Genomic DNA, 23,440 nt, shown 5'->3' with positions numbered 1-23,440 from the left:
TCTTTCCCCACCTGCCAACCAGCTTCCTATATGGTCTATTCCTAGGCTGAAGCTTCACCCTACAAAATAGCTTCTAGCTACAACCTCCACATTTCCAAGAATGCGAAGCACTCACTCACCACCAGGAACACCTCAGGGTGTATTCCTCCTGAGCTCCAACATGTACTGCAGAGACCCCTGAACCAGGCTGGTATATCCACACATGCCGGTGGAAGTGCCAGCCTGGGCCTGGAAGCAACACAGCTGCTGGATCTCAATGCTAATGAGACCCCTCATGAGCAGCACCCTCTAAGCCCAGGTTCTGTACCTGGCAACACTTCCACCAGTTCTGGGGCATACGTGGCGCCACAACTCAGGACATTCTCCGCTGTACAAGAGCAGATGTGCCCTGATGCCCCCAGAAACCTTCCAATATAGCTCAGGGATATAAAGTAAATCCTCATCCTCTTCCTTTATTCCACTTACCAGTGCTCCATTCCCTCTAAGAAGATTGGAAACAGCCTTCCTTTGTCATGCAATTCCTGCGTGAAAGCATCTTACCTCTTTACACAGTGGAGTCCGCCCTGTGCACTTGGGTTGCTGGTAGCTCTTGGGCAAGGCTCGGTAGCTGGAGCCCAGTCTTTTACAGGAGGCATAGTCTATCTCCATGGCAATCCCCTCAGTAGCCCGTTCCTTTGGATACGTCTCCATGTGAACAGACTCTTTATACCCCAGAAAGTTTTTAAACCAAGTGAACAATTCTGGGAATTTCCTAAAAATAAAATGAATGATGTGAAAAACTAGCTAAGAAGAAACCAAATAGTGTTGAGCTGCGATACGGAGGCTAGAATTGCTTGCTACAGAAAGATTGTGTCCACGATGGCCCTCTGAATTACCAGTTTGGTGAGAGAGAACCCTCATTGCTCAATCCCACTTCCGCAGAGTCTGAGAAAAAGGGAACTAAGTACCTGTTGCTCAGGTTGCAGATTGCTCTCCAGTGCAATTAAGGTGCTTTCAGATTACCACCCCATATTGTCAAGGATAATCAGACAAGCACCAGAACATTCTCCACGTGCCTCGCTGGTAGTCGCCACAAGCAAAGAACTGCTCTTACGGCAGAGGCAGCACCACTTGCAAGATGTGAGATCAAATCTGGGTCTCCCAGACTACTCCTGTAGTGAACCTAAGCCAGACCCCTAGCTGTTTGCCTATACATTCTTAAACATAAAACAGATCTTTTCTTTTCAAGTTGGAAAGCAGTAAGAAGAAACTGAGAAGTGATTCTGTAACTGTCTTGCAAAATGTTTCTATGCTGAGGAGCAACAGTTTCAAGCAGCCCCTGACTCTCAGACAGCATGAATCAACGCAAACTATGACGAAGTCTCTTTCTTTCTTTCTTTCTTTTTTAATGGCCCAAGTTAAAGTCTACTTGTAGATGAAAGTTTTCTGAGTAACTTATTAATCTAAAATAGTGCATCTGTTCAACTCCTTTTTCTCACACTACTGCAGCTTTGCATGAGATATTGAACCTGTTACTGACACTAATTGAATCACTGCTCATTTATTGCTTTTTCATTACATGACAGAAGATAATGTCCAATGCCAGAATAAGAAAGAGAACTATAATATACCTTTCCCAATACAGATATTCATTTTTATAACTAAGAGTACAGAAGATGGATGGGAGAAATACATAATTTTCTGGTTGAATATTTCACCTTTTCTAGCTAAAAGTAGTATCCTAATGGTAGCTGACTTGTCCAATTCCAGTGAAGCTATATAAAATGTAAGCTCCTTGGGGCAGTTTCGTTTCTTTGCACAGTAGCTAGTGTAACGGGGCCCTGAACTCAATTTACGTTGTTATTACTTTCTCCAACCGTACTTGGAGCTCAGTTCACAGGAAGAAGCAATATTAATCTTGCAATCCAAAGCTGATGAGAAGATATTTATTATGTCTGTTTTAAGTGATTAATATAGAGCTGTTTTATACATCACTAGCAGTTACGGAATCATAATTTCTGTTTTAACTACAGTATTTGATATCATTTTTGGCTTCTGGCAAAAAACAACTGAAGTTCTGTCTTTTTTGAAAGTTTAGTGGGTTTGTATCAGCACTCTTTTTAAGTGACATTTCCCACATTATTTCACAGTCAATCTTTTCTCGAGTGAAATAATCCATGATTCTGGCACAAGAGGCTGCAATAACATGCATCTCAATAGCTCTGTTTACTCTTCTGAAAAAGGAAAAAAGAGCAAGCAGTACCAGCACTGCTCCTGAATGCCACCTGCCTGCCAAAACATTGCTACAAATCTCCAAAAAATCCTCTTTTACCTCCTCTTAGATAAGAATGAGGAAAGGGCAGTGTACAAGAACATGAAATTGGAAGAAAAGCTAAAGCAGGATGCTTATTCTTCTGCTCCAATTAAAGTCTGAAGGTCTAAAGCATGTGGCACTTGTGCAGTATTAACCACAACAGGGATCCCAAGATTTATCAATATTTTCCTTTCTCATCTCAACAGGCCATTTAGTAGCACTTAGCACCTTCCAATGTACAGTCATGACACCCCTTAGACTGTGCTGGAGGAAATAGGAGACCTCAGAGAATACACTGTCATAAAAGCAACTCATGCAATCTTTTTCTGGACAGAGAATTCAGCAGTGACAGGCTGAGTAGATAAAAATCAGGTCAACAGCAGTGGAAGAAGTGGGCAGCAGAGGAGGGATTCCATCTCAGATTTACTCTGTGGCCTAGACAGTTCAAGAAACCACTGCCTGGCTCCTAGAGCTGTGTTCCTCCTCTGTGCCACACAACCACACGAGATGCATTCCTCTGAATGACCACAAACATTAGTATTTCTTTCCTGGCTTTGAAACAGGAGCAGACCCATTGGATTAAACTTCTCACCTCCTAGCGTTGACCACGTAAGGAAATGAACTTGTCCAGGCTCCACTTACCCCAGGAATGGAGAAACTAGCTGCACAAGCTCAGCCCGGGAGATCACCTCCTGGTTGAAAATAACCAGGCAGCGAAGAAAGTTTTCATACGCCTCCGTGCTACGCAGAGCTTTGCGGACCTTATGAAAAAAGAGAGCACAAAAATATTTCAGCGCAGAGAACAGCAGGCCATAGTATTTTACACATTTCCTCTGACCATCCGCAACCGTGGACAAAAGCCTAAATGAACTGAACAGAAATTAACTTGCCCAAGTCTACAGAGCAAGAAAAACAGTTACTAAAGAAAGGCCTCTTCTTGCTGGATACATCTTGCAACATCAGCTCTCTATATGCAGCTCTCTCCCTCTATCCCTCAAAAGAAACCCCCAACAGCTGGATTATGAAATTCTGCAATTGGGGATGATGCAGTTGTAGGACGATACAAGAGCACCAGAAACCCACCCAGGTTGCCTCTAAACCCTGCAGAATACTGCAAGTATGGAGCATAGAGAAGAGACTTGTACCCTAACTAGTATCATTCCAACCTCTGCCAGCCTCCACCTGCTCTGCAGCTCAGGTTATCACAGATAAACCAGATTTTGCAATCCTTAATTTCCCACTAAGAAAAAACTAAAAGATTCATTCCAACACTATTACCCTTCCCAGGAGAACAGTTAGCATCTACGCATCAAATGGAGATCTATCATCATTAAGATATTCATCATTACAATTACAATTCTTCAGCAGGGATTTTTACATTTACTCATGTTAACACCTACACATTTTCCAAGCAATAGATTGGTTCCCAGTTACTACTTGCTGATCTACAGGGTGCTGTGAAACACACCACATCATCAGGGAACAACCAAGACTTTCTTCGACTCATGAGTATTACTTAAAAAGCTTGTTTCCTTTCTCTATATACTCCCGCCTGAGCCATAAGAAAAATGTATGGACATCCCAAGGAAGAGGCCAAGGTACCACCTGGAAACATCCCATGCAACCTTTATCTTTTCTACACAGTAAACCAGTAACAGGTAACAACCATGCAAATAATTAGATGTATCTTCCAGAGAGAAAAAAGAAAACCAATGTTGACATGAGTCAGCTACACTGTAAACCGAGCCCCCACACTGCAGGCATCTGGTTGCAGATGGGTACAGCAAACCGTGCCAGCACAGCAAGAAGCCCTAGGCACATCATCAGTTGTTTGGGGTTTCACAAGATGAAAAAAATTTGGAGTGTGAGTTACAGAAAAAAAATCTATTCCTTCAAATTTCCAGGAGGTTTAGCATCCATAACCTCTGACATGTGCTCCATGCCAAGTCATCTTCACAAAGGCTAGCAGCAGCAGATGAAAAGCTAGAAGAATCATTTTGGGGGGAAAAGATACATATTTGAGTAAAAAAAAAAAAAAAAAAAAAAAGAAAATCTTCAAAAGGTTCCAACTTAAAGGTCATCCGATACATCTGAGTTCAAGCTCACAAACGCTATCAGTACAGCACATATAGCACAAACTCCACTACGATAAAAATCAGGGTACCTACATGCTACGAACATAGACCAATGACACAAGATTGCTTTCTCTGAATTAAACTTCTTACCTTCTCAAAGAACAGGGATTCTGTTCCCACACCATGCTTGCTGGCTTCTGCCAAAGACTGGTCTTTTAAACCAAGCAGCTTCGGTTTTTTCTGTTATATACATAATTAAAAGAAAAAAAGACAAAAAAGGCTGTTCAGCTGAGCAGGTTGCTGTATTTTGTGCATCTATCACATAAGGGTTTCAGCTTCCCTACCATACTACATGTTTTCAAATAAAAGCAAGGTGTTTTTCTGGAAGGAAGTTTATATCAAAGTGTGTGTTCCAAGTTAGACTATTCATCTTTAATCAGTGGCCTAAAACTCCAAATATTTCTAATACAAAGCCATATCCTTTTCTGTCTGGTTGGCTGAAATAGTCACTGGTTGTAGCATATCTCATTTTTCCTAACTAATTTGCAGAATTAAAAAAAAAAGGTTTTGACTAGCATCCACCCAGTTCTTCAAGTCTTACCCCTCCCTAAAAATTAGTGTCTTTCTTCTTACACTCCACTGCAAGATCCTTTCTCTTCCCCCATACCAGCCCAACACTCCACATTCTAATAAAGGCTGAAAGCTACCTCCACAATGTGTTTTATGTTGTTGTACTTTATTCGAGGAAGAGTAGAGAGGCTACAAGGGGAAGTAAATCAGTGAAATTAAATGATACAACTACATGTGGCAATGCTTTTCTTTACAAAGCAAGATACATCACCTTCAAATAAGGCAACTTGTTCCAAATGCACAAACATTAAACCACCTGGCCCCCAGACCACTTTTATTAGACTGCAAGGCCTTGTTCTCCCTAAAATGTGAGTAGTTTGAAAAGAGCAAACTTGGCTAAGAGTACAGTCATTAGCCACTGTATTACTAGATTTATCTTATGAAGATGAACAAACATGATGCCATAGCATCTGCTCTATGTTCTGCTTTAATAAAGCAGACCTTTATATTTCCCTCAGCTATCCTCCCACGTGCCTCAAACACCACTACAAATTCTGGACACGCAATTAAAAAAGAAAGAAAGAAAGAAAGAAAGGAAACACGACTGTTGAATGAACAGTATACGCTCTCACCTTCACTGGAGGGGTTGCTCCGGTTCCCGAGTGCCGTCGTATCTGACAGCCATTCTGGTTGGGTCTCTGCTGCTTGTTGTTGAGCTGTGGCTTCTTCACTGTACCACCATGGTCATTTCTTACAGATTCCACTTTCTCTGCAGTTGTTTTACTTAACAGCTTATTTAGAAACAAACCCACAGGACTATTAGAGCTGAGTTCCACATATCCAGGCAAAAAAAACATGCTTAATCCTCCCAGCTCTAGATGACCAATGTATTGCACTGCAGTTACTGCAGTCTTAGAACAACTCTTTAGGCAAAGGGATCACACTTAAAAGACAAGTTATTGACAGGAAACAGTATTTCACTGTAGCCCCATTCCCACACTCAGAAAATCACTCAAAAAGAAACAAGAAGCAAACAAACAACACAGCACATTTTCTGAACTCTGGCTACAAAAACAGTATGTCTTTAAGTACGCCATTAAGCATGTCAGGCCTAGCGTATCTACAAGACGACTCACCACAGAGCTGTTGGCATCAGGCAGGAACTGCCCGAACTCTGAGAGCAGATCCTCCTGGTTCTTGAAGAGGCGCGCCACCTGCGCGTACACCTCCTGCTCCGTCAGAGCCGGCGTGTAGTTACCCCCTGCCTCCTTGGCGTTCCGCTGCTCTTTCTGATGGAGGAGAGAGGAGAGGTATCAGAAAAATGGCGCATGAACTATTAGGTGTAAAAGAAACAAATCAGTAATAGAATAAATGAAACAAAGGTCTTGGCGTCTTCAGTAAAAAAATCATACTAAGTGCCCAGCTGGCCATAAACATTAGGACACTGGCTGAGCAATGTTTTCTTTACTTTTTACATTAATACGATAGCTATACTGGCTCTTCATGATCCATACTCGCAAATGACAAATGAAATTTCAAAAAAGGCATCCTACCTGTTATTTCAGACACCTGCAGATAAAGATTTCATGCTGCTACACAGTATTTTAATTTACAAGAATCATCTGAAATCTGGTTAGCTTGCTGGTCATAGCTAATCCAGGACAAGATCACAGTGAGTCTTGGACAGGCCCCATGGCACAGGGAAGAAATATGTCTACATACACTCAAAATCGTGTTGTTAAAACTAACCTGATACGTATGGAGGATCTCCAGGAAGGCTTTGTAGATGTCTGGCTGACCCTGGAATCGATTCTTGATCTTGTTGACATAGTTGATGGCATGATTAAACTCAACAGGCTGATTGTTCTGCAAGGACGGGGTAGTTCCCAGTGGAATTGTCACAGGTGTGTGAGGTTGGACCGGCGGAGAGCGCGGTGATGCATATGGTGGGATTGGGGGAGTTTGCTGGCTGGCGGGAGTATGTGCCTGCATCTGAGATGGCTAAGAAGTAAAGAAGACATTTCAGAAATTAGTAGATTCCTTTGTGTTTGGAATAAAGGCACTTTTATTCTACATTTGTACTATATCCACAGGAAAAAGTGCAGCATATAACTATTAACAACGCCAGCAGTGGCACAACACAGATTCAGTAGAGGTACTTCTGAGTTGGAATATCAGAAAGGATACAGCAACTGATGAAATTCCCTGCTACTATATCCAGCTAAACAATCCACATCCGTATACCGACCTTGGACTCCTTTTGCTGCATTTCCTTATTTTTTTTTTTTTAACCAATACTAAATAATTATTTCCTTCACAGTCTAGGCAATTTTAACCAGCTATATCTCCAGTAAATCAAACTTTTCCTAGTGGTTGTCTCATCAGCAACTGCCGTTAAGAGTCAGAAAGAAGTAGTCCAGTTTCACAACCAAAATTACTTTTTAAAAATCAACAGGTAAATAAATACAGGTAATCAAAGCAGGAGAAAATATCAGCCAATGGGGAGGGGAAAAAAGAAAACAAGAAATCAACATTCAGAGGGCCAGTACGGACTACATTTCGCCAGGAAGAGAAAACACCGTGTCTCCTCAAGATGTCATTAACAGCTGTTCTGCCTTGCTGCTTGCTTTTGACTGAAATACAAGCACAAACACATACTACCTCAAAAAACAGAGCCAAAATACATAAGCATGGCTTGCTCCAACATTGCAAGCTATTTTGCCCCTAGTGAAGAATTCTGGGATGCAGAGAGTAAGGCAACAGCAAGGGAAAAGCACTGCTTCTTTCCGTATTGCGGGGCAAAGAGCAAGGATGGCAAGACTCTCACATTAATCACCTGGGCACTCAAGGTGGGGTGTTATTTGGTAACCATACTCTTGCTAGGTACCTAGCAGCCACAGAAAGATTCAGTAGCAGTTTTGAAGTGGCAATTTTAAATGGAAATGGTAGTATTTGTTCCCTTTGCCTTTCAGGCTTTAACGCTTGTATTATGCAGTTTTCACTACCGACAATTTAGATAATTGTCCTATGGTTGCCAGAAATTTCTTATTACAAGACTCAGTTTTGTTTACTTACAACTTTACCTGTCTGTTAAGAAAATCTCACCTCAACATCTAGCATCTCCCTCAGGTTCATTTTAAAGTTTCAGCAAAAATAGTTCAACTTTTTCCAAGATGACGACACGGGTAAAACTATTTAGCACACAGTGATGAGAATAAGACTACCACCTCTTCACTGAATGCATGTATTACTCGTATTCTTCGGAGAAAGACCCTGAAATTTGGCACAGATAAGCTTATTTGGGAATATCTCAGCTTTTACGGTTCTTTTGCTTTGCGAGTCTTAATGATGTTTTTGTTCGCCCTTCCAGTGCTCTTCTAGAGGTTGATTCTCACACTGTAAATCCTGCTATTTGCTAACTGCGTATTCCTTTTTTTCCCTTTCAAGCCAATTATTAACTAACTGTACAGTTTAGAAATCAATCCTTGAAACTTTGGGGATTCTTCCCCTCCAGAAGTCTCTCAAACTTGTCTATATTTTGAGGGTGAAATACATGATGTATCAGCTAGAGCAAGTTCCATGAACACCTCTTAGATTATTCCATTCTGTTTTCAATCACATAAAACACATCTGTTGGACAGCGGCTCTGGATTACATCTAAAGCAGAGAAGTCAAACTCCCTTTGTTATTGAAAGGTCTCAGTTTCAGACACACCAACTGTGAGATCTAAAGGGAATACCATGGTCATCCTGTCTGAAACCTGTACTTTATTTAAATTTTGCCAACCACTGCTACACCCATCCAACTAATGGCTAAAGTGGACTACAGTAGGCATCCAATCCAAAAACAATATTTCAAGCAATGCAGAATCTACCACATCACTAAGCAAGGTCTTCTAGAAGATTAATTACCCTAAACATTTAAAACTACACACAACTTTTTACTCCAAGAACCACATCTTTACATAGCCTCTGTTTTATGAGGAAATTCTTGGACATGAAGTTATTCTAAGCAAATATACACAAAAGCAGTGGGGCAGTTCAACACTTACCCAGTGCTTTAATTAGGAAGCCCTTGCTGCAAAGTCAAATGCATTTCTAAAGGGGGCTTTTTTTTCCTGAGGCTGCTGCTGGAGCTCTCCCCGCGTGTACATTTTACTAGATGCTCCGAGCACCTCGCAGTTTTCAGTTCAAAGTAAAAGGCTTTTCCAAGGTTTAAGGCTGCATATTTGCATTACTGTCAGATCAGCTAGTAAGCACCTTGAAAGGTTTTTAAAAGGAGAAACTAATCCAGGAACAGAAGGACAACACAAGCACAAAGTACAAACCAAGATTCACGAACACTATGAAAAAGCAACGCATAATTTCCTTTATCATTCCTCACCTCCACTCCAATTTCAGCTGAGGACAGTAAGTTTCCCATGTATGAACATGGCATTCAAAGTCTCTCACCTTACTGATTTTGGCAGGTGGTGGCTGCGGCGCTGGCTGTGCTGGTGTTGGGGTTGACTGCGCCGAAGGCTGCGACTGATGTTGGGGCTGGGGCTGAGGCTGGGGCTGCAAGCCATGAGTGGGGATCTGGTGAACCTGTCCTGGTGTCGTCACATTCACCATATCATTCGTCTGCACCTCAATTTTGTAGCCAGGTGGCAAGAAAGTGTTGAAACCCATGATTAAGTCAGGGTGACCCTTGAAGAGCTGAGACACACGGCTGATCACTCCTGGAGTGTCAATACTGAAGAAGGAATAAGATCAAAATGTCACAGTCCTCTAGGACACTTTCAGTGGTGCAGCAAGTTATCTATCTAAGAATTTTCCAACAGAATTTCCACCTTGTTTCTAACCTACGATGAACCTATGATACAAGGCTAAATTGATTCCTATATACACATTACTGAAGAATGACATCTGAATCATTTTATTAGTCCAAATAGTATTTTATATCTATGAGATCTAGTCACAAGTCTGACCGTTATTAGTGGGCAGACAACCAGACAGCCAGATGAATCAGCTATCAAGGCTGAACTTGTGAACTCCCACTCTAAGCAGAGATTTAGTATAAACGAAGGGATGCATTTAACTTTCAGAAGAGAAAGCACATGACTGCTTTCCTATTCTATTACTGTAGGTGTGTTACTCTGCAAATGAAAGGACAGAATTCAGCTCCTGTTCTGTGCCCACACACATGCACACACTCTTTCCAACCTGGAAGAAAGAAGCAGAACGCAATTTCTTACCTTTGAGATTTAAATTCCTTCATAATATCCAAGAAGTCATTGTAGACCTGTGGCTGACTACCAAATTGCAGCTTCACCTGGTCAAGATACGACAGTGCATCCTCCACCTGGAGACAAAATAGACAGGTTATAATAGCAGAGAAGATTTTATTTCATGTCCACTGTTCTACAAAAGAGACAGTATTTGAAAACACAGCTGCTAATCCTGAGTCAGGGTAGGGAGTTAAGGAGAACAAAATCATAAGCCTGGTTAGCTTATTACCCAGCACAATTTGAGTAAGAGGTGCCCACAAGATAAAAGTGTATTAAAAAAAAAAAAAAAAACACTGCAGATCAGCAAAATTTAGTCAGAAAAAACATACTCCAAATTTACCATCTAACCACCACTGAGCTCACTGCTAGGATAAACAGAAGTAGACTGAGTATTTTTCCTGCATTCATATGTGGAAATTATTATGGAAGTCTAAGAATAAGCAGAAAGTGGAAATGACATATTCGGTGTAGTAGATGTCTGCCAGGTACACACTTGTACTTTCTCTAAAAGCCAGACATTTCACTTCGATGTATAAGGATTTTGAAAATGGCAACTGTGGGCGGTAAACTGTTTTACACCTCAAACAGCAAGAAGTTTATGAACTGTTCATGTACCAACATCCAATTTTCACAGATGCTGAAAGAAGAGCCACAGCCTAAAGAGAGAGCTCTGGCTACTGATCATCTCTGACAGCCAGGCCACAAGCTAATAAACTGCAAGAGCTACCCAGAGGCCCTCTCCTTCATCACCCACCAGCCTAGAGATATAAGAGACCTTACAGGCCATAGAAGGCGTCTCTAACAGTGTCTGAGCTCTCTCCCTCTGAAGTTGTTGCTGTTCTATTGTATAAAAAACACTGAAATTAAAAGTCAGTAAAGAAGAGGTACAGCACCGATATTGTATCAGTGAAGTCAGCGGAGGATTTGCCACGGGATTTCACTGGGAGAAAGAACCACAGGTTATGAAACCATTCTTAGTGCTCTCTAGAAATGAAGTGTCCTACCTTAAACAAAAAAAGGGCCTTTCACTCAACTAAGCAGCAGGGGAAAAACTGGAAGAGACCGTGCCACATTTGGAAGAGAGGAAGAAAGAGGCACCAATGCACATATATGCCTTCTCACTAGAGCTATCCAAATGTAACTACTTTAATGGGTTATTTTTGGTAGACTCCTCTCTTTTTTTAAGGATTTTATGGCATGTATTCCAAGAATAGTGCCTTCCTTACTCCCAGATTACTCCCACACATCCACCCACATAAGCCATGTGTTCAGAAAAGCACCAAACATTTTTGTAATTTAACCTATTCATATGAACACTCTGATCAATACTTCCTCCTATCCCTCCCGCTCCAATCTTTGGCTAGTAAATCCAGGTTTTATTAAAGTACTTGAAACAACATATTTTTGGCAGAAGCCGCAGTCCATTTCTGCAATCAACAGTCCTCCCAAGGAGAAGCTTCTAAGCCTTGTCAGAAAGCTTTTAACTGGCTTTGCAGGGAGGCTTCTCTTACATACTTAGCAGAAAAAGGCCTCCCAGTTGCCTCCAGGATTCAAGCACAGGCCTCAAACACTACATCCTACTCTACAGTTCCCAGGTCAGAAGAGCAGTTTGAAAGAAATATTTTCAACAACTTTCCCCATTCCTCCAGGCTGCTGCAAAAACTCATCTTGATGTTTCCTGGATTCCAGAAGCGACAAGTTCTGCTGGACATGTAACACGTGGGACAATGTTTTCTGCGCCTGGTGCTGAGCGTCTTGGGTATATACAGCTCCTCTTCATCCCTCTCTCTCTCACCCAGAGGCCAAGGGCTTTATTCACACATCCCATACGCTCAGTTTTGATAGTCTCTCATTTCAGCCACCCATTTACAAAGAGAGCAGCTATCAGCCAAGCTCTCTTGTCCACCGGCAGCAGATCCCCCAGCTCCTTTCAAAAGGCCTCGCTTCCTTAACCACGCAGCAACGCTCGACGTTACCTTAAGCCTCTGGAACTGCTGCTGGCCCTGCACGGGCACCGCCGGCGGGGTGGGGTGAGTGTGGCTCTGCACCACTTGGCTGCCGTGCGGCTGCACTGGGGTGGTGTGGTGGTGCCCGCTGTGGACGGCTGCGATGGCAGGCCCATGGCTGCCCGAGCTCTGCGGCACAGCCGACACCTGGCAAGACAAGAGCGCGTCAGCTAGGGTTACAGCATCGCGATGACCTCTAGTCGCTGCCCGGGCGGACGGCAACGGCGGTGGCAAACACTTCAGTCCTTCTGCATTGGGAGCTAAAAGTTTAATGAAGCAGAATATCATCAGTTTGAACTTAAAGTACGGCTGCTAATGACCTTACTCAAAAAGGCTATTTCGGCTTCTTTAACAATGGCCCAGAGAGATGTAAAAACACAACAAAACAAAAACAAACAAGACAGCTCCTAACGCCTAATCCAGGTGTATGAGAGTCCTCTCTAGGTACAGGCTAGAAGAGCAGGTTCTTTCCAGCCTGGAAGACTCGTTAGTTGTCTGCTCCTCAACACTAATAGAACAACAAACTGCAAGAAGAGCAGGAAAAGGAATTAAAGGAATTTTTCTGCTTTTTTCTTTTTTTTTCTCTCTTTTAGTCAGATGAAGTCAATTTTCTCTCTCTTCTCTAAAGAGCACACACTTAGCATCGTAAGCAAAAATTTGAATGAATGAATCTAACAAGAACTTCAGGTATTGGAAGCCAAACTGCCGTTCTTTGGCTTCCCCAGCGAACTTAGGGAAGAGCCCAACTTGGTGCTTCCCCTTAGAAAATAGGGAAAGAAACACAAGGAATGCAGTTTTCAGGCTTGTTTTATACATCAAAACAAGTCTTCAATTTTAAAAATCCACTAAAAGTATCTATTAAAAAATTGTTTTTAAATAATTAAAACTACAGATCATTTTACGTGATCTTTGTTTTCTATTCAAGCATCTTTTAGATGGTATGTTCTTTTTTTAAAAATCCTTCTCATTAAGAAGGCTAATTTGTTGCTCCGTTCAAGCTCTTTGTAGGAAGGACTGCCTGCAATAAATAGATCTGGACCCACTCTCCAGTCCCTGCAAGTGTCTGCCTGCTAGCTTTTTAGCTTTGTGTCTGCGACTATGAGTGTGAATATCCCTTCTGTAGCAGTAAGGAAGAAACTGTGTTTACAATCAGGCACAAGACAGAAAGCGTAGCAATAAAAACATGGAATGCAATATGCCAAAAACATGTCAACGACAAGTAACAAGAACAGTCTTTTCCTGGTCTCTCCCTCAGAGACATCTTAAATGCATTCTTAAAGTACACTTTTTCTTCCCCAAGCTGGAAGTTCCTCGCTAAGGAGGCAAGTGGACAGCCTCTGAGAGGGAAGAGTGTCACTTAATGACCCTGGGGTTAACATTTTCTGAAACTTTTCAATTTTCCTGAAAGTCTCCAGCCTAAATGCTGATCCAACCCAGTCCGTTAAGATTAAGATCATCCAAGACATCATAAACCAGTGACAGGGCAACCATAAGAACAAACTTCTTCCCAGGGAAAAAGGAAAATTGGAGAAACGCTTCCATACATACTTGCCAACAGGATTTAGAGATTATGGCTTTGGAGAACCATTAAAGTCCTAGCTCAAAAAAAGGTAAATACACATCACTTTTGATGTTCAGCGGCATCTGAACGGTCCAGCTGATGCTCTTAAAGCAAGTGCTTAAAATTAGACATATGCTCAGGTATACCACCAAATTTGGGGGTTCTTCTGGGAAGTGCTGGTTAGCAAAACAACCCCTAGACTCAAACGCAGGCTTCTAGCGTGAAACGAAAAACAAGAGCCCTGCGCCAGCAGGTCACCGCCATCCACACACCCGGCCCGCAGCGGCTTCGCGCAGACCCGGCTACGCGACGAGGAAACGCACCTGGTAGCTGGGAGTTACCGAGTACTGGATCCCAGTGGCAGACTGCATGGTCTCCGAAACCGCCTCATATACGGGCGGTGCCGGGGCGAGCACGCGGTGCTGGTGCTGGAAAGCCTCTGTGCTGCTGGTGATACGTCTCTGCTGCGACGCATACACAGGTGACTCCTGCTCATCCAATCGCCGCTTCATTCTGCACTCATGCTCGGGAAGCACTACAAAACCTGTTAAAAAACAGACCAATTAACCAAAGTATTTGATTAATCACTCCCTGTCAGCACCAAGAACGCTAAGTTCATCGAGAGCAGGTAGGGCAAGTTTCTTTGTCTTCATTTAAGCTACGCTGCTGATATTTTGAGATAGGAAAATAAAATTAAGATCTAGTTTTCCACATGAAATATACAATTACGTTCTAATAAAAAAATAGAGCTTATTGTTAGAAATAAAACACTTTGAAGAAATGATTCACTTTCAAGCAATCTCACCTAAAGGACACAACTAATGGAAGCATCTTAAGCATATGCAGACCCTGAATCAAGCACAGCTCGTTTAATGCAGTATTTGAATATGATGCAATTTGAGGGAGCACATTACCCACACGCAGCCTGGACAAAGTTGCCCACATTGTAAGCAGAAGTCTTTCCAAAACCTTCCTGGGCAGTCCAGGTAGGGTGACAGTCAGCCCCGAGAGATGCTTTAAAAAAGGAGGGAGGAAGAGGGGAGAAGGAGGAAGGAAGCAGAAAGTTCAGTCGAGACTCTGAGACCACTTTCAGGGCCCCCAGATGAAGCATTCTCGATTTAACACACAGACAGACACACAACTGCAGTGCAACCTGCAGACTGAACACGGAGGAGCATTTTGGGTGCCGTATCCCAGGCAGACAAGTTCCTTGCAGCCTCCTGGCCCCCTTCTCCAGCACCATGTCACAAGCGCAAGCCGGAGCAACACTAGCAGGCACCAGGCCCGGCAGCCTGCACGCGCGCTGGGAACAGCGATGACCGTCTCTCCCGCCGGCTCTCCAGCATCTTCTCTCCCAGTACGCAGACGTGTTCCTGCCCTACTAGTCTTTATACGACCCCATTTCCCCTCCAATCTGACAGGTCACTTTTCCACTGTCCCACTCCTTGAAACGCCACAAATTCTTCACCTCTTTTGAATGAGCTGCTCACCTGGTCTTCTTTTCTGCGAGAAAATTCAACTGCTGTTTTCTACACTGCGATAGTTACTGCCACCCTTACGGCGTTATCCACTGTTCATAAAAGCATTGCGTGCTCAAAAGCGCATGCAGCCCATTTAGGTATTTGATTGGCAGAGAACTGCTGGAGCAAAACCACTCTGTTTGGTCTCTAACTCATCAGAACCTTTCCAAAGCAAATCCACAACCTTTTTAATTTCACTGCAGCTAAACGCATTCACTGCTAACACGGATGCACATAAGATGGAACCAGAGGAAACTAAGCTCTCCTCAGAAAAACTGTACAACAGCCAACTAAGATGCTTCTGCTCTACTAAGTCATGACAACTCTTCACAGCCTAAATCCATTAGTAACCAAATAACTCAAAGATCATTCACCTGTATCTCAATATATGTCAAAAATCTGTACAGGGAGGCCAATAACATCAGAGCACGTCAACACAGGCTTGAAAACGCAAGCCAGCTAATCGTTTTCACCTTTGTATCCTTCTTCCCTCTCTACAAGTCTCTTCTTTCACTCGGAGGGGGTACGACACGAAGGAAGATTACTCCATTTCTTTTCAAAGTTGCTCTTCAAGTTTAACCTCTCAGAATACAGTCCCTTATCAGGTCCTCAGAGCACCTGGCAGGTAGACGGCCGCCTGCAGAGGCAAAGTAGGACTGCTAACTTCAAATGAAGGAGAAAGATGACTAACTGGATCTTATTCACACACTACAAAAATCTAAGCAGATCTCATCTCTGGCATACACTCAGAAAGCTGAGGAGCAAACTCCAGGAGCTGTTTTTCCTAATTGTATCGGTACTGGTTGTCTTTTCATTCAACTGCTCTCTGCAGACAACTTAAAGAGCTACACAAGTTAACTTGGAGCTACTCCCTTTAAGTGTTGACTGTGTTTTAGCTTTGTGAAAACTTACAGCTTCATGTTAATAGGGCTGGGACTAAGCCGAGTGACGCTGGTGAATTTGGCTGTGTCTCATCATCCTGGAGAGCCAAGCTACGTAGGATTTTGCATTACAATAGCTGACTGCATGAGTAAAGTCAGAGCAAAGCTTTGGTGTCATTCATTCCTAAGCACTCACCAACTTGCAACAGCTCTGAAGGCCCTTTTGGTTTAGAGGCTGTTACCCTGGCCAGCTCTTCCACCTCCTTTTGATCTCGCAGGCCAGTTGGCTCCTTACCCTTTTGATGGTGCAACAGCGTTCCTTTCGCGCGACCAAGAGCTACCGATTTTCAGAGACACACACGCACATTTCCCCGAAGCGCAAAACCTCTCTAAACAAATTCACACGTGATGTACTCTGAAGAAGCGCACGGGCTCCAGCAGGCCTAGCACGTTGTCTGCGATTATGTCATCGGAGTTCCAGAAGCCAGAGAAACAGATGCAAAGGACAAAGTTGCAAAAAACATTCAACGCAGCGCGGCTCTTGTTAAGAGTCCCGATCCCGCGCCCCAGCTCCCCATAGTGACACATCACACTTGTCACTCTGGATGGACTAATCAATCTTTAAGATTGATGCTGAGCTGTAAAAAAAGGGTTATTTGAGGCCAGAAGATGCTGGAAGAGTCACATGCCCTTACAAGTTTTGAGGATTAAAATGCCACCTTAGGCTAAAAGAGAAGCTTCTCCTCTCGCAGAGCTACCAACATGTCAGCTCCATGAGGCTGTGGGAACTCTGGTAACACCCCGCATAAGTCACCTTAAGGCAGCCTGACCATCAATTTCCGAATCTCCTAACTCTTGCAGACCAAATGAGCAGTCTTACAGAAACATGGCTTGCTGCACAGCCCACATTAAAGCTTCTGCTTAGCAAATATTAATGCTCCTGTATGTAATTTTTTTCTGTGCAATTCCCACATGTGAACAAACACTTATGCTGCAAGTAGTGAGGAGACTTTTGACAAGGGCTCCAGGGGCTTAAACACTTTGCATGTATATTATGCAGGAGAACTGGAGGGGGGGGGGTCCATCTGCTTGTTTATGGGTACAAAGTCATCTCCCTCCTTTTCTTCCACAAAACACAAACAGGCTTCTCTTCCTCACCTCTGCTAAGGCAACTTTGGAAACCCTACTTCTTTCCAAGCGCTGTAATTGCTTCAGCTTTAAAATGTCATACTGTGTTAGCACTGGAGCCCATCAATTTTCCTAATTTACTTTGTAAGTGAATACTGAGTGCCGGCTAGGATGGGCTCCTAACCACCCAATAGGTTTACCAAGAAAACACCAAGAAGCCTCCCTTCCGTGACACAGCGGCCTGCAGTGCAGAGGAAAGTACAGCAACGCGGACTGCTACCTGCAAAGTCAGGGCCCCGCATGCAGGAGACCTTCCCACAGCACATCGGATGCGGGCAAGCCAACGCTAACCCTGCTCCGAGCGAGTGGGCTGCATGGTACCGAGCCCAAACTCGCACTCCAGCACCGCCACCGGGCTCTGGAGACGGAGCTCATTGCTCCTGCGTGAATTCCATGGGAAACGGCACCTTCACGTTGCAATCACCATCCCTTTAGATACTACGGCATGGACAGGCGCTGCTCAGCACTTCCTCACCTACAGAACTAGCTGAACTAAGGAAAACATCATCCTCTGGGCCCTAAGTCAAGATAATGTGTAGGTTTTCCTACACTTTCTAGGAGCAGGAGAGCCTCCCCTTGCACCCTTCTGAGTAATTCCTTGCTAAACTCCTTTTCTGGGACAGCATCCACTTCTATAAGAGTGCATCGCAGGAGACTGCCACGTAAAGAAGTTTTCCAATTCACAGGCATTTTTTTTTTTTACTCCCAGCAGAGAGTTGATCTCAGCATTCTGCCAGACTTAGATGAAGACTAGTGATGTTCATCTGTGCATTCTCTACAGAGAGCGAGAAGTGTTAAAGGGGTGTAGGGGTGTTCAGGGGCAAGCAAATCAACAGGTACAAACTTGCTTCGACCAACAGTGTGGGTGTTTGGGAGCACTCTGGTCATACTCAGAAATCTGCCCCAAGAGATGAGCTTCACGTTTAAGAAGTTGAATCACATGCGTCTGCCAGAACAGTGGTCTGTGTCACGGACTGTAACAGAGAATTTAGGACAGAGACCAGTCTGCCTCTTGCAGAAGAAAATATGATGTCCAGTCCTCCAAAAATGCATTCTTTTCATCACTGATGTCCTGCTGATCTTGATCTGGCACCTCCCAAGGATTTTCTCTATTAACGAGATGGACAGATCTATTGTGTGGCAAGTTCTAGCCCTTCCAGAGCCTTTTTAGAAAGCTCTCCCATTCATAAAGTACTGATAAGGAAGAAAGGCTGTGATGACATCCAGGATTAGACATATTATTTTAAACTGATTTCACTGCAGTTCACTGCTTTAAGGGGTAGTTCTGCTTTCCCTCCTACACATTTCCACTCTCCCCACCTCCCCTGTGCCCACAGCAGCATTATCCAAATCAGAGACCTGATCCAGTTGAAAACTTTTCTTCTTCTTCTGTCAGATTAGCTTCCCCAGCACAGGAGACTCCTCACCCAAGTCACTGCTGCAGTAACGCTCCCACAAGGGAGAAGGTGAGCACAAAAACAAAAACCCATGCTTTATTGTGCATTTAAAAACTGAAGCTCAGGACCAGGAAAGCACTGTAGGAGAAGCTGGAGGCTGTCCAAAGCACGCCTCAGGCCCATGCAGTAATCCATAGTGAAGCATGAGTTAGGCCTGCAGCGAGGTAACTCCGACCTGCGTGCATGGTTATCACTAACCAGAATCATTTCAGGTGTCAGCTTGTAGGTCACGCAAAGATACGCTGGATATTGGATTTGGAGAGTCTTTCAAAAGGCAGTGAAGCACACTGTAAGGTGGCAACTTCACACAGTTGTGAGACTGCTGAAATAGGAAAGATTCTCTGGACAGGTGACATCTTAAAAAAGAAAACACCCCAAAACAAACAAAACCCCTATAAAACACATTCATTGCCTGGGTCTGACAACTGATTTCTCTCAGTGTCCTTGTTGATGACAAAGCATACGGTAAGGCCCACCTAACATGGAAAAATGTTTTGAGGATAAATACACGGTTGCAAAACTATTAAAAAATGTTCAGTGGTGTCAAAGACTTGACTCAGATAGCTACCCTCTGCCTTGGCGACATTACAGACGCTACTACGGTTACTTTGTCTTCTGAGAAATGCACACACAGTTCTGACGGACAGCAGGCATCCCCTCACAGACGCTGACTCTAAGATGTAGAAAGCCCAAATTCAAATTGCCTCATCTGCAGTTCTAATTTGGAAAAACAGAAAGAACTCCAAAAACATAGCGAGGTCCTTACGGGACAGCGAAAGCATGTCAAGAACTTCAGGTACTTTCCTTCATTAAAAACATTAACCTGAGGCACCCAGGGGAGCTCAGCAATAACTTTACCAAAGTCCCACTCTATGCATTCCACATGGTGAAACGCATCTCCTCTTTTCCCAACTTCATTTCTACCTAAACTGTCTTTGTGACTTCCACAACAGTACACTATACTCCATTTCCAGCAGGATGAAAATGGCACATTCTGTTCTTTTTTCTCTTCAGAGGTTTTTAAATTTTCCCTTTCCCAGGCAAAGGACAGTGAGTAGGAACACACCTCTGCTCTTCCCATCCCTGGGACTTCCCTGGCTGCCCAGTTCTGCTTAGTGCTACAAACAGGATGATGCACCCAACAGATATGCTATAAATGAATACAGTATCCTCCACAGGCAAGGTGAGATGTGGAACAGAAAAGGTACATCACATCCTCAGCCACCCCACCAGCACTACGAAACTCCACCCCACCCGGCTTAATCAGAAGACTTCCAAATTCATCTGCCTCGCAGAAGCCAGTGGGACCAATAAACCTAACTAGAGTGCGTCCATTCCCCTCCGGCGCTGCAGACAGTCCTCCAGAAGCCGTGCAGGAAAGAAGCAGCAGCACTGGCACAGAGAACAAATGAACAAAGCAGAGAGCTGGAATTGGCCCCCTCCTCGTTCCAGTCTTCGCTTGTTAAGAGAAGAGACTTCTGTGGTGAGTTTTAAAAAAAAAAAAAAAAAAAAAAAAAGTGTTTTCTTTCTTCACAAAACTTCCATTTCTATGCCAACCTTTTATCAAATAACATCACAAAAATCTGCATAGCTTGAAATCAACACTGATCATTTATTATAGTTTTTCCAATCATACAAGCAGCATTGTCTGGCACTAGGGATTAGTTGTTAAACGCATGCCACAACCAAAAGCAAAGAATGCAAATCAATAATAAGAAAGAAGATTTTAATGGTTTGCTGTCTCAACACCTGTTGGAACTACAACTCTTTTGTGGACAAACAACATTTTCAAGAATAAGTTGTGAAAGCACCACTAGAGAGGACTTCAGTCCCCGCAGACTTCGGACATGTCTGGAAAAAAAATGAGCAAATTGCCCAGCTGCAGATGAAGTGTTTAACATGCGTGTAAGCTTTTTAAAAAGCGCTTAGGAGGCTGCAGTGTACCACAAGCGCCCCTGTTGCTCTAAGAAGTACTAAGGAATAGCCCTCTCACGCCACTAAGTCTAAGGGATTAAGGCAAACCACACATATCACACATCCTTTCACAAATCACCTAACGTTTGAATATGCTTAAAGACACTCGAATACAAAACTTGTAATAGGTGCGATGCTGACATTTCTATTATTGCTACTTTGCTTTTTAAACATTAACGACTGTACTAAAACATGCTGAGTGAGACCGATTCCTCTCCTTTACAGAGGGAAAGGATTCAAAACTCAGAAGCAGCAAGTGCAAATTTTGAATCAGGCTCGCATCTCTGAAAATACAACTTCAACGCCGCACTCTCCCGTCACAGACTTCCTGTGTGGCCTGGGCAAGTCCCCTTCAGCATTTCGAGGCAGTACATCCCGGTGCCGGTCAGAGAGAAGCTAGCTCAGGTTCTGGCAGCCGGATAGTGCAGCGCTGCCGTCTGTGCATGCAGCTCACACAGCCGTACTACTTCCAGGACATGACCTAGCTTGCTCAGCAGCAGCTCTGACATTTTTGCACTGTGCCACACAGCCCAGTCCGGTATCTCTCTGGGTCTCAGCTCCCTCACCTGTAAAATGGGAATAATCTCGTGGCCCTGCTGCTGAGGGGCTTTGTGCAGCCAGGCACGTTCGTGGCCGGGGAGTCCCAGGCATTGCAAAGAGACAAGAGGAGCATCACATGAAACTCTCCTAACAGTTAGGAGAGCCTCCTGCAAAGTGACACGATGACACCCAGAGGATTACGTGCCAGCACCGGACCCGAGGCAGATATAGCACAAGTAAACCCCCTCGGCCATCTCCATCCAGAGGGGTAAACAAAGTGCTGAGGCACTGATGTGTGCGCTATGGCAAAGCGGCAAAGAGCCTGAACATTAAATTCCTTTGCAACTGCTGCAAAGAGACAATTCAAACCAAGCTTCACATTGAATATAAAATTCAGTATCATTTTGCTGAGTTTCCTGGGGAAAGTTTCTCCATGCACACACAGAGAAGTAGGAATACTTTTATTTATTCATTAAAAAGAGAGACCACATCGCAATTGGAGGAAAGAAGTATGATACCAAAAGTCCACCTCCAGCCTCACAGAATAAAATGACAGCTATTACAGGACTGTGTTTTCTGTTCCAGCTTTAACAACTATAAAAGCTTTCCAATGCTGGAGAAGACCAGAACGGCAATCTGGACAGAAAACGATTCATAAATCCTGGAAACGTAAATGATTCGCCTGCCAATTTCAACGCGATGTTCCTCATTCCAAGACCTACACGTTCCACAAGCCCTGCACGGAGGGCTCCCTCCTCGGCCTCGCTCACGACGCAACAAATCCCAGCACCGAGCAAAGGAACCGCAGAGACGTATCCACTGCGCGGGATAATCCAGGGTGAAAGAGACCCTCCGAGCCATCGCCCTCCCCACCGAGTTCCCAAACAGTCTGAATCAGCCCAGAATTCTCTCGTCAGTTTTATTCCCCACAGTTTAGCAACTTGGCGCCTCTTCTCTGGGTGAACTCTTGTTTTTAAGCTCTTCAAACAAGTTCACACCAGAGACTATGATTACCTTGTTGCACAGCATCTTTTTATTCGAGTCACCCACTTCAGGCAGCAGTCTTACGCTACTATTTTAATACAGAGATGACAACTTTCATACTAAGTTTTCCTCTTTACTAGGCATGCCGAACATTTCGACATAACTGCCCGTGCAAAGTTAAGTGCAATAACTATCCTGGGGGGGCACAATGCTTCTCTAGCCGTACGACTCACTTTCCCTTCCCTGCCACAGTCCTGATTTTATCTAAAACTAGCTAAACGCATCCCTCCGTACCTTTCAAAACTGTATCTTAACTGAGAAGGATGGGTAGGAGGGAACAAAGAAGAAATACCTTGGGGCAAGAAAGCGCAGCCTCGTTTTACAAGAAGAGTGCACCAGACTGCAAAACTTGTAGCTTCATTCATACAAAGACCCGAAATTGGACTTCAGCTCCTGTAGCACTAGCCAGTGTTACGCTGCCTAGCATTTATAAGTGACGAAGGAATTTTAAAGGTGCTTTAGAATTAGCATTTTGACCTAAGGCATCATTTTATTACATAGCTTTAATGGCATAAAATTTTAAAATAACACATGTTTATTAGAAACTGTGTATAACAAATATCAAGTTAGAACTGCAAGACTGAAATATATATAAGCCTGTACTAAAACTGGCAGGGCATTTTGCACTTGTTTGCACAGATAAATATAAAAGTGACAAGCCAGAAACCAAATGTAATTTGTTAAGTCATCCTTAAGCTACACCGTACTAGCGCACAAGCCAGGTTCCGATTCCTCCGCAAAGCGCAGGTGGTTAAAAACCCGTGTGTCTGCTGAGACGCTTTTGATCACTTGTTTCAGTGCAATTTTAAACAAAGTATTTCTCAGTTTTGCATCACTTGAGCAGTCCACGTAAACGCTGTTCTCCTCTGCCAGAGGGCACACGAGGCAGGTACCGTTCCCATCCTCGCACCGAACGCAGGTGCTGTTTTCACAACTACGGGCTGCGACGCCTCGTCCTGGCCGGCAGCACCCAGAGAAGACGCCACTCGGCAAAGCGCAGAGCTCGCTCCCGCTCTCGGAGTCACCCGGGCCCCGCGGCCCGTTACCTACGACCCGCGTTAA

At 43.8% G+C, this 23,440-nt stretch overlaps 1 protein-coding gene across 1 annotated transcript in view; it reads right to left on the bottom strand.

Moving 5' to 3' along the window:
* Window positions 1-23,440, bottom strand: part of SIN3A (SIN3 transcription regulator family member A) — a 38,460-nt gene that overhangs the window by 14,268 nt on the left and 752 nt on the right. The window contains exons 2-11 of the mRNA XM_062583425.1: window positions 14,098-14,318; window positions 12,184-12,360; window positions 10,175-10,281; window positions 9,390-9,672; window positions 6,688-6,939; window positions 6,075-6,227; window positions 5,571-5,729; window positions 4,519-4,608; window positions 2,936-3,054; window positions 541-751 (exon numbers count right to left, since the gene is read on the bottom strand). Of these exons, the coding sequence (XP_062439409.1) occupies window positions 541-751; window positions 2,936-3,054; window positions 4,519-4,608; window positions 5,571-5,729; window positions 6,075-6,227; window positions 6,688-6,939; window positions 9,390-9,672; window positions 10,175-10,281; window positions 12,184-12,360; window positions 14,098-14,286 (1,740 nt within the window). The 5' untranslated portion in view covers window positions 14,287-14,318. The remainder of the gene's footprint in view (window positions 1-540; window positions 752-2,935; window positions 3,055-4,518; window positions 4,609-5,570; window positions 5,730-6,074; window positions 6,228-6,687; window positions 6,940-9,389; window positions 9,673-10,174; window positions 10,282-12,183; window positions 12,361-14,097; window positions 14,319-23,440) is intronic.

This window comes from Rhea pennata, chromosome 10 (assembly GCF_028389875.1).
Source record: "Rhea pennata isolate bPtePen1 chromosome 10, bPtePen1.pri, whole genome shotgun sequence".
In the NCBI taxonomy this organism is placed as follows: Eukaryota; Metazoa; Chordata; class Aves; order Rheiformes; family Rheidae; genus Rhea; species Rhea pennata.
Note: the sequence above shows the minus strand (reverse complement) of the source record. Positions and strands in the feature narration are given on the sequence as shown.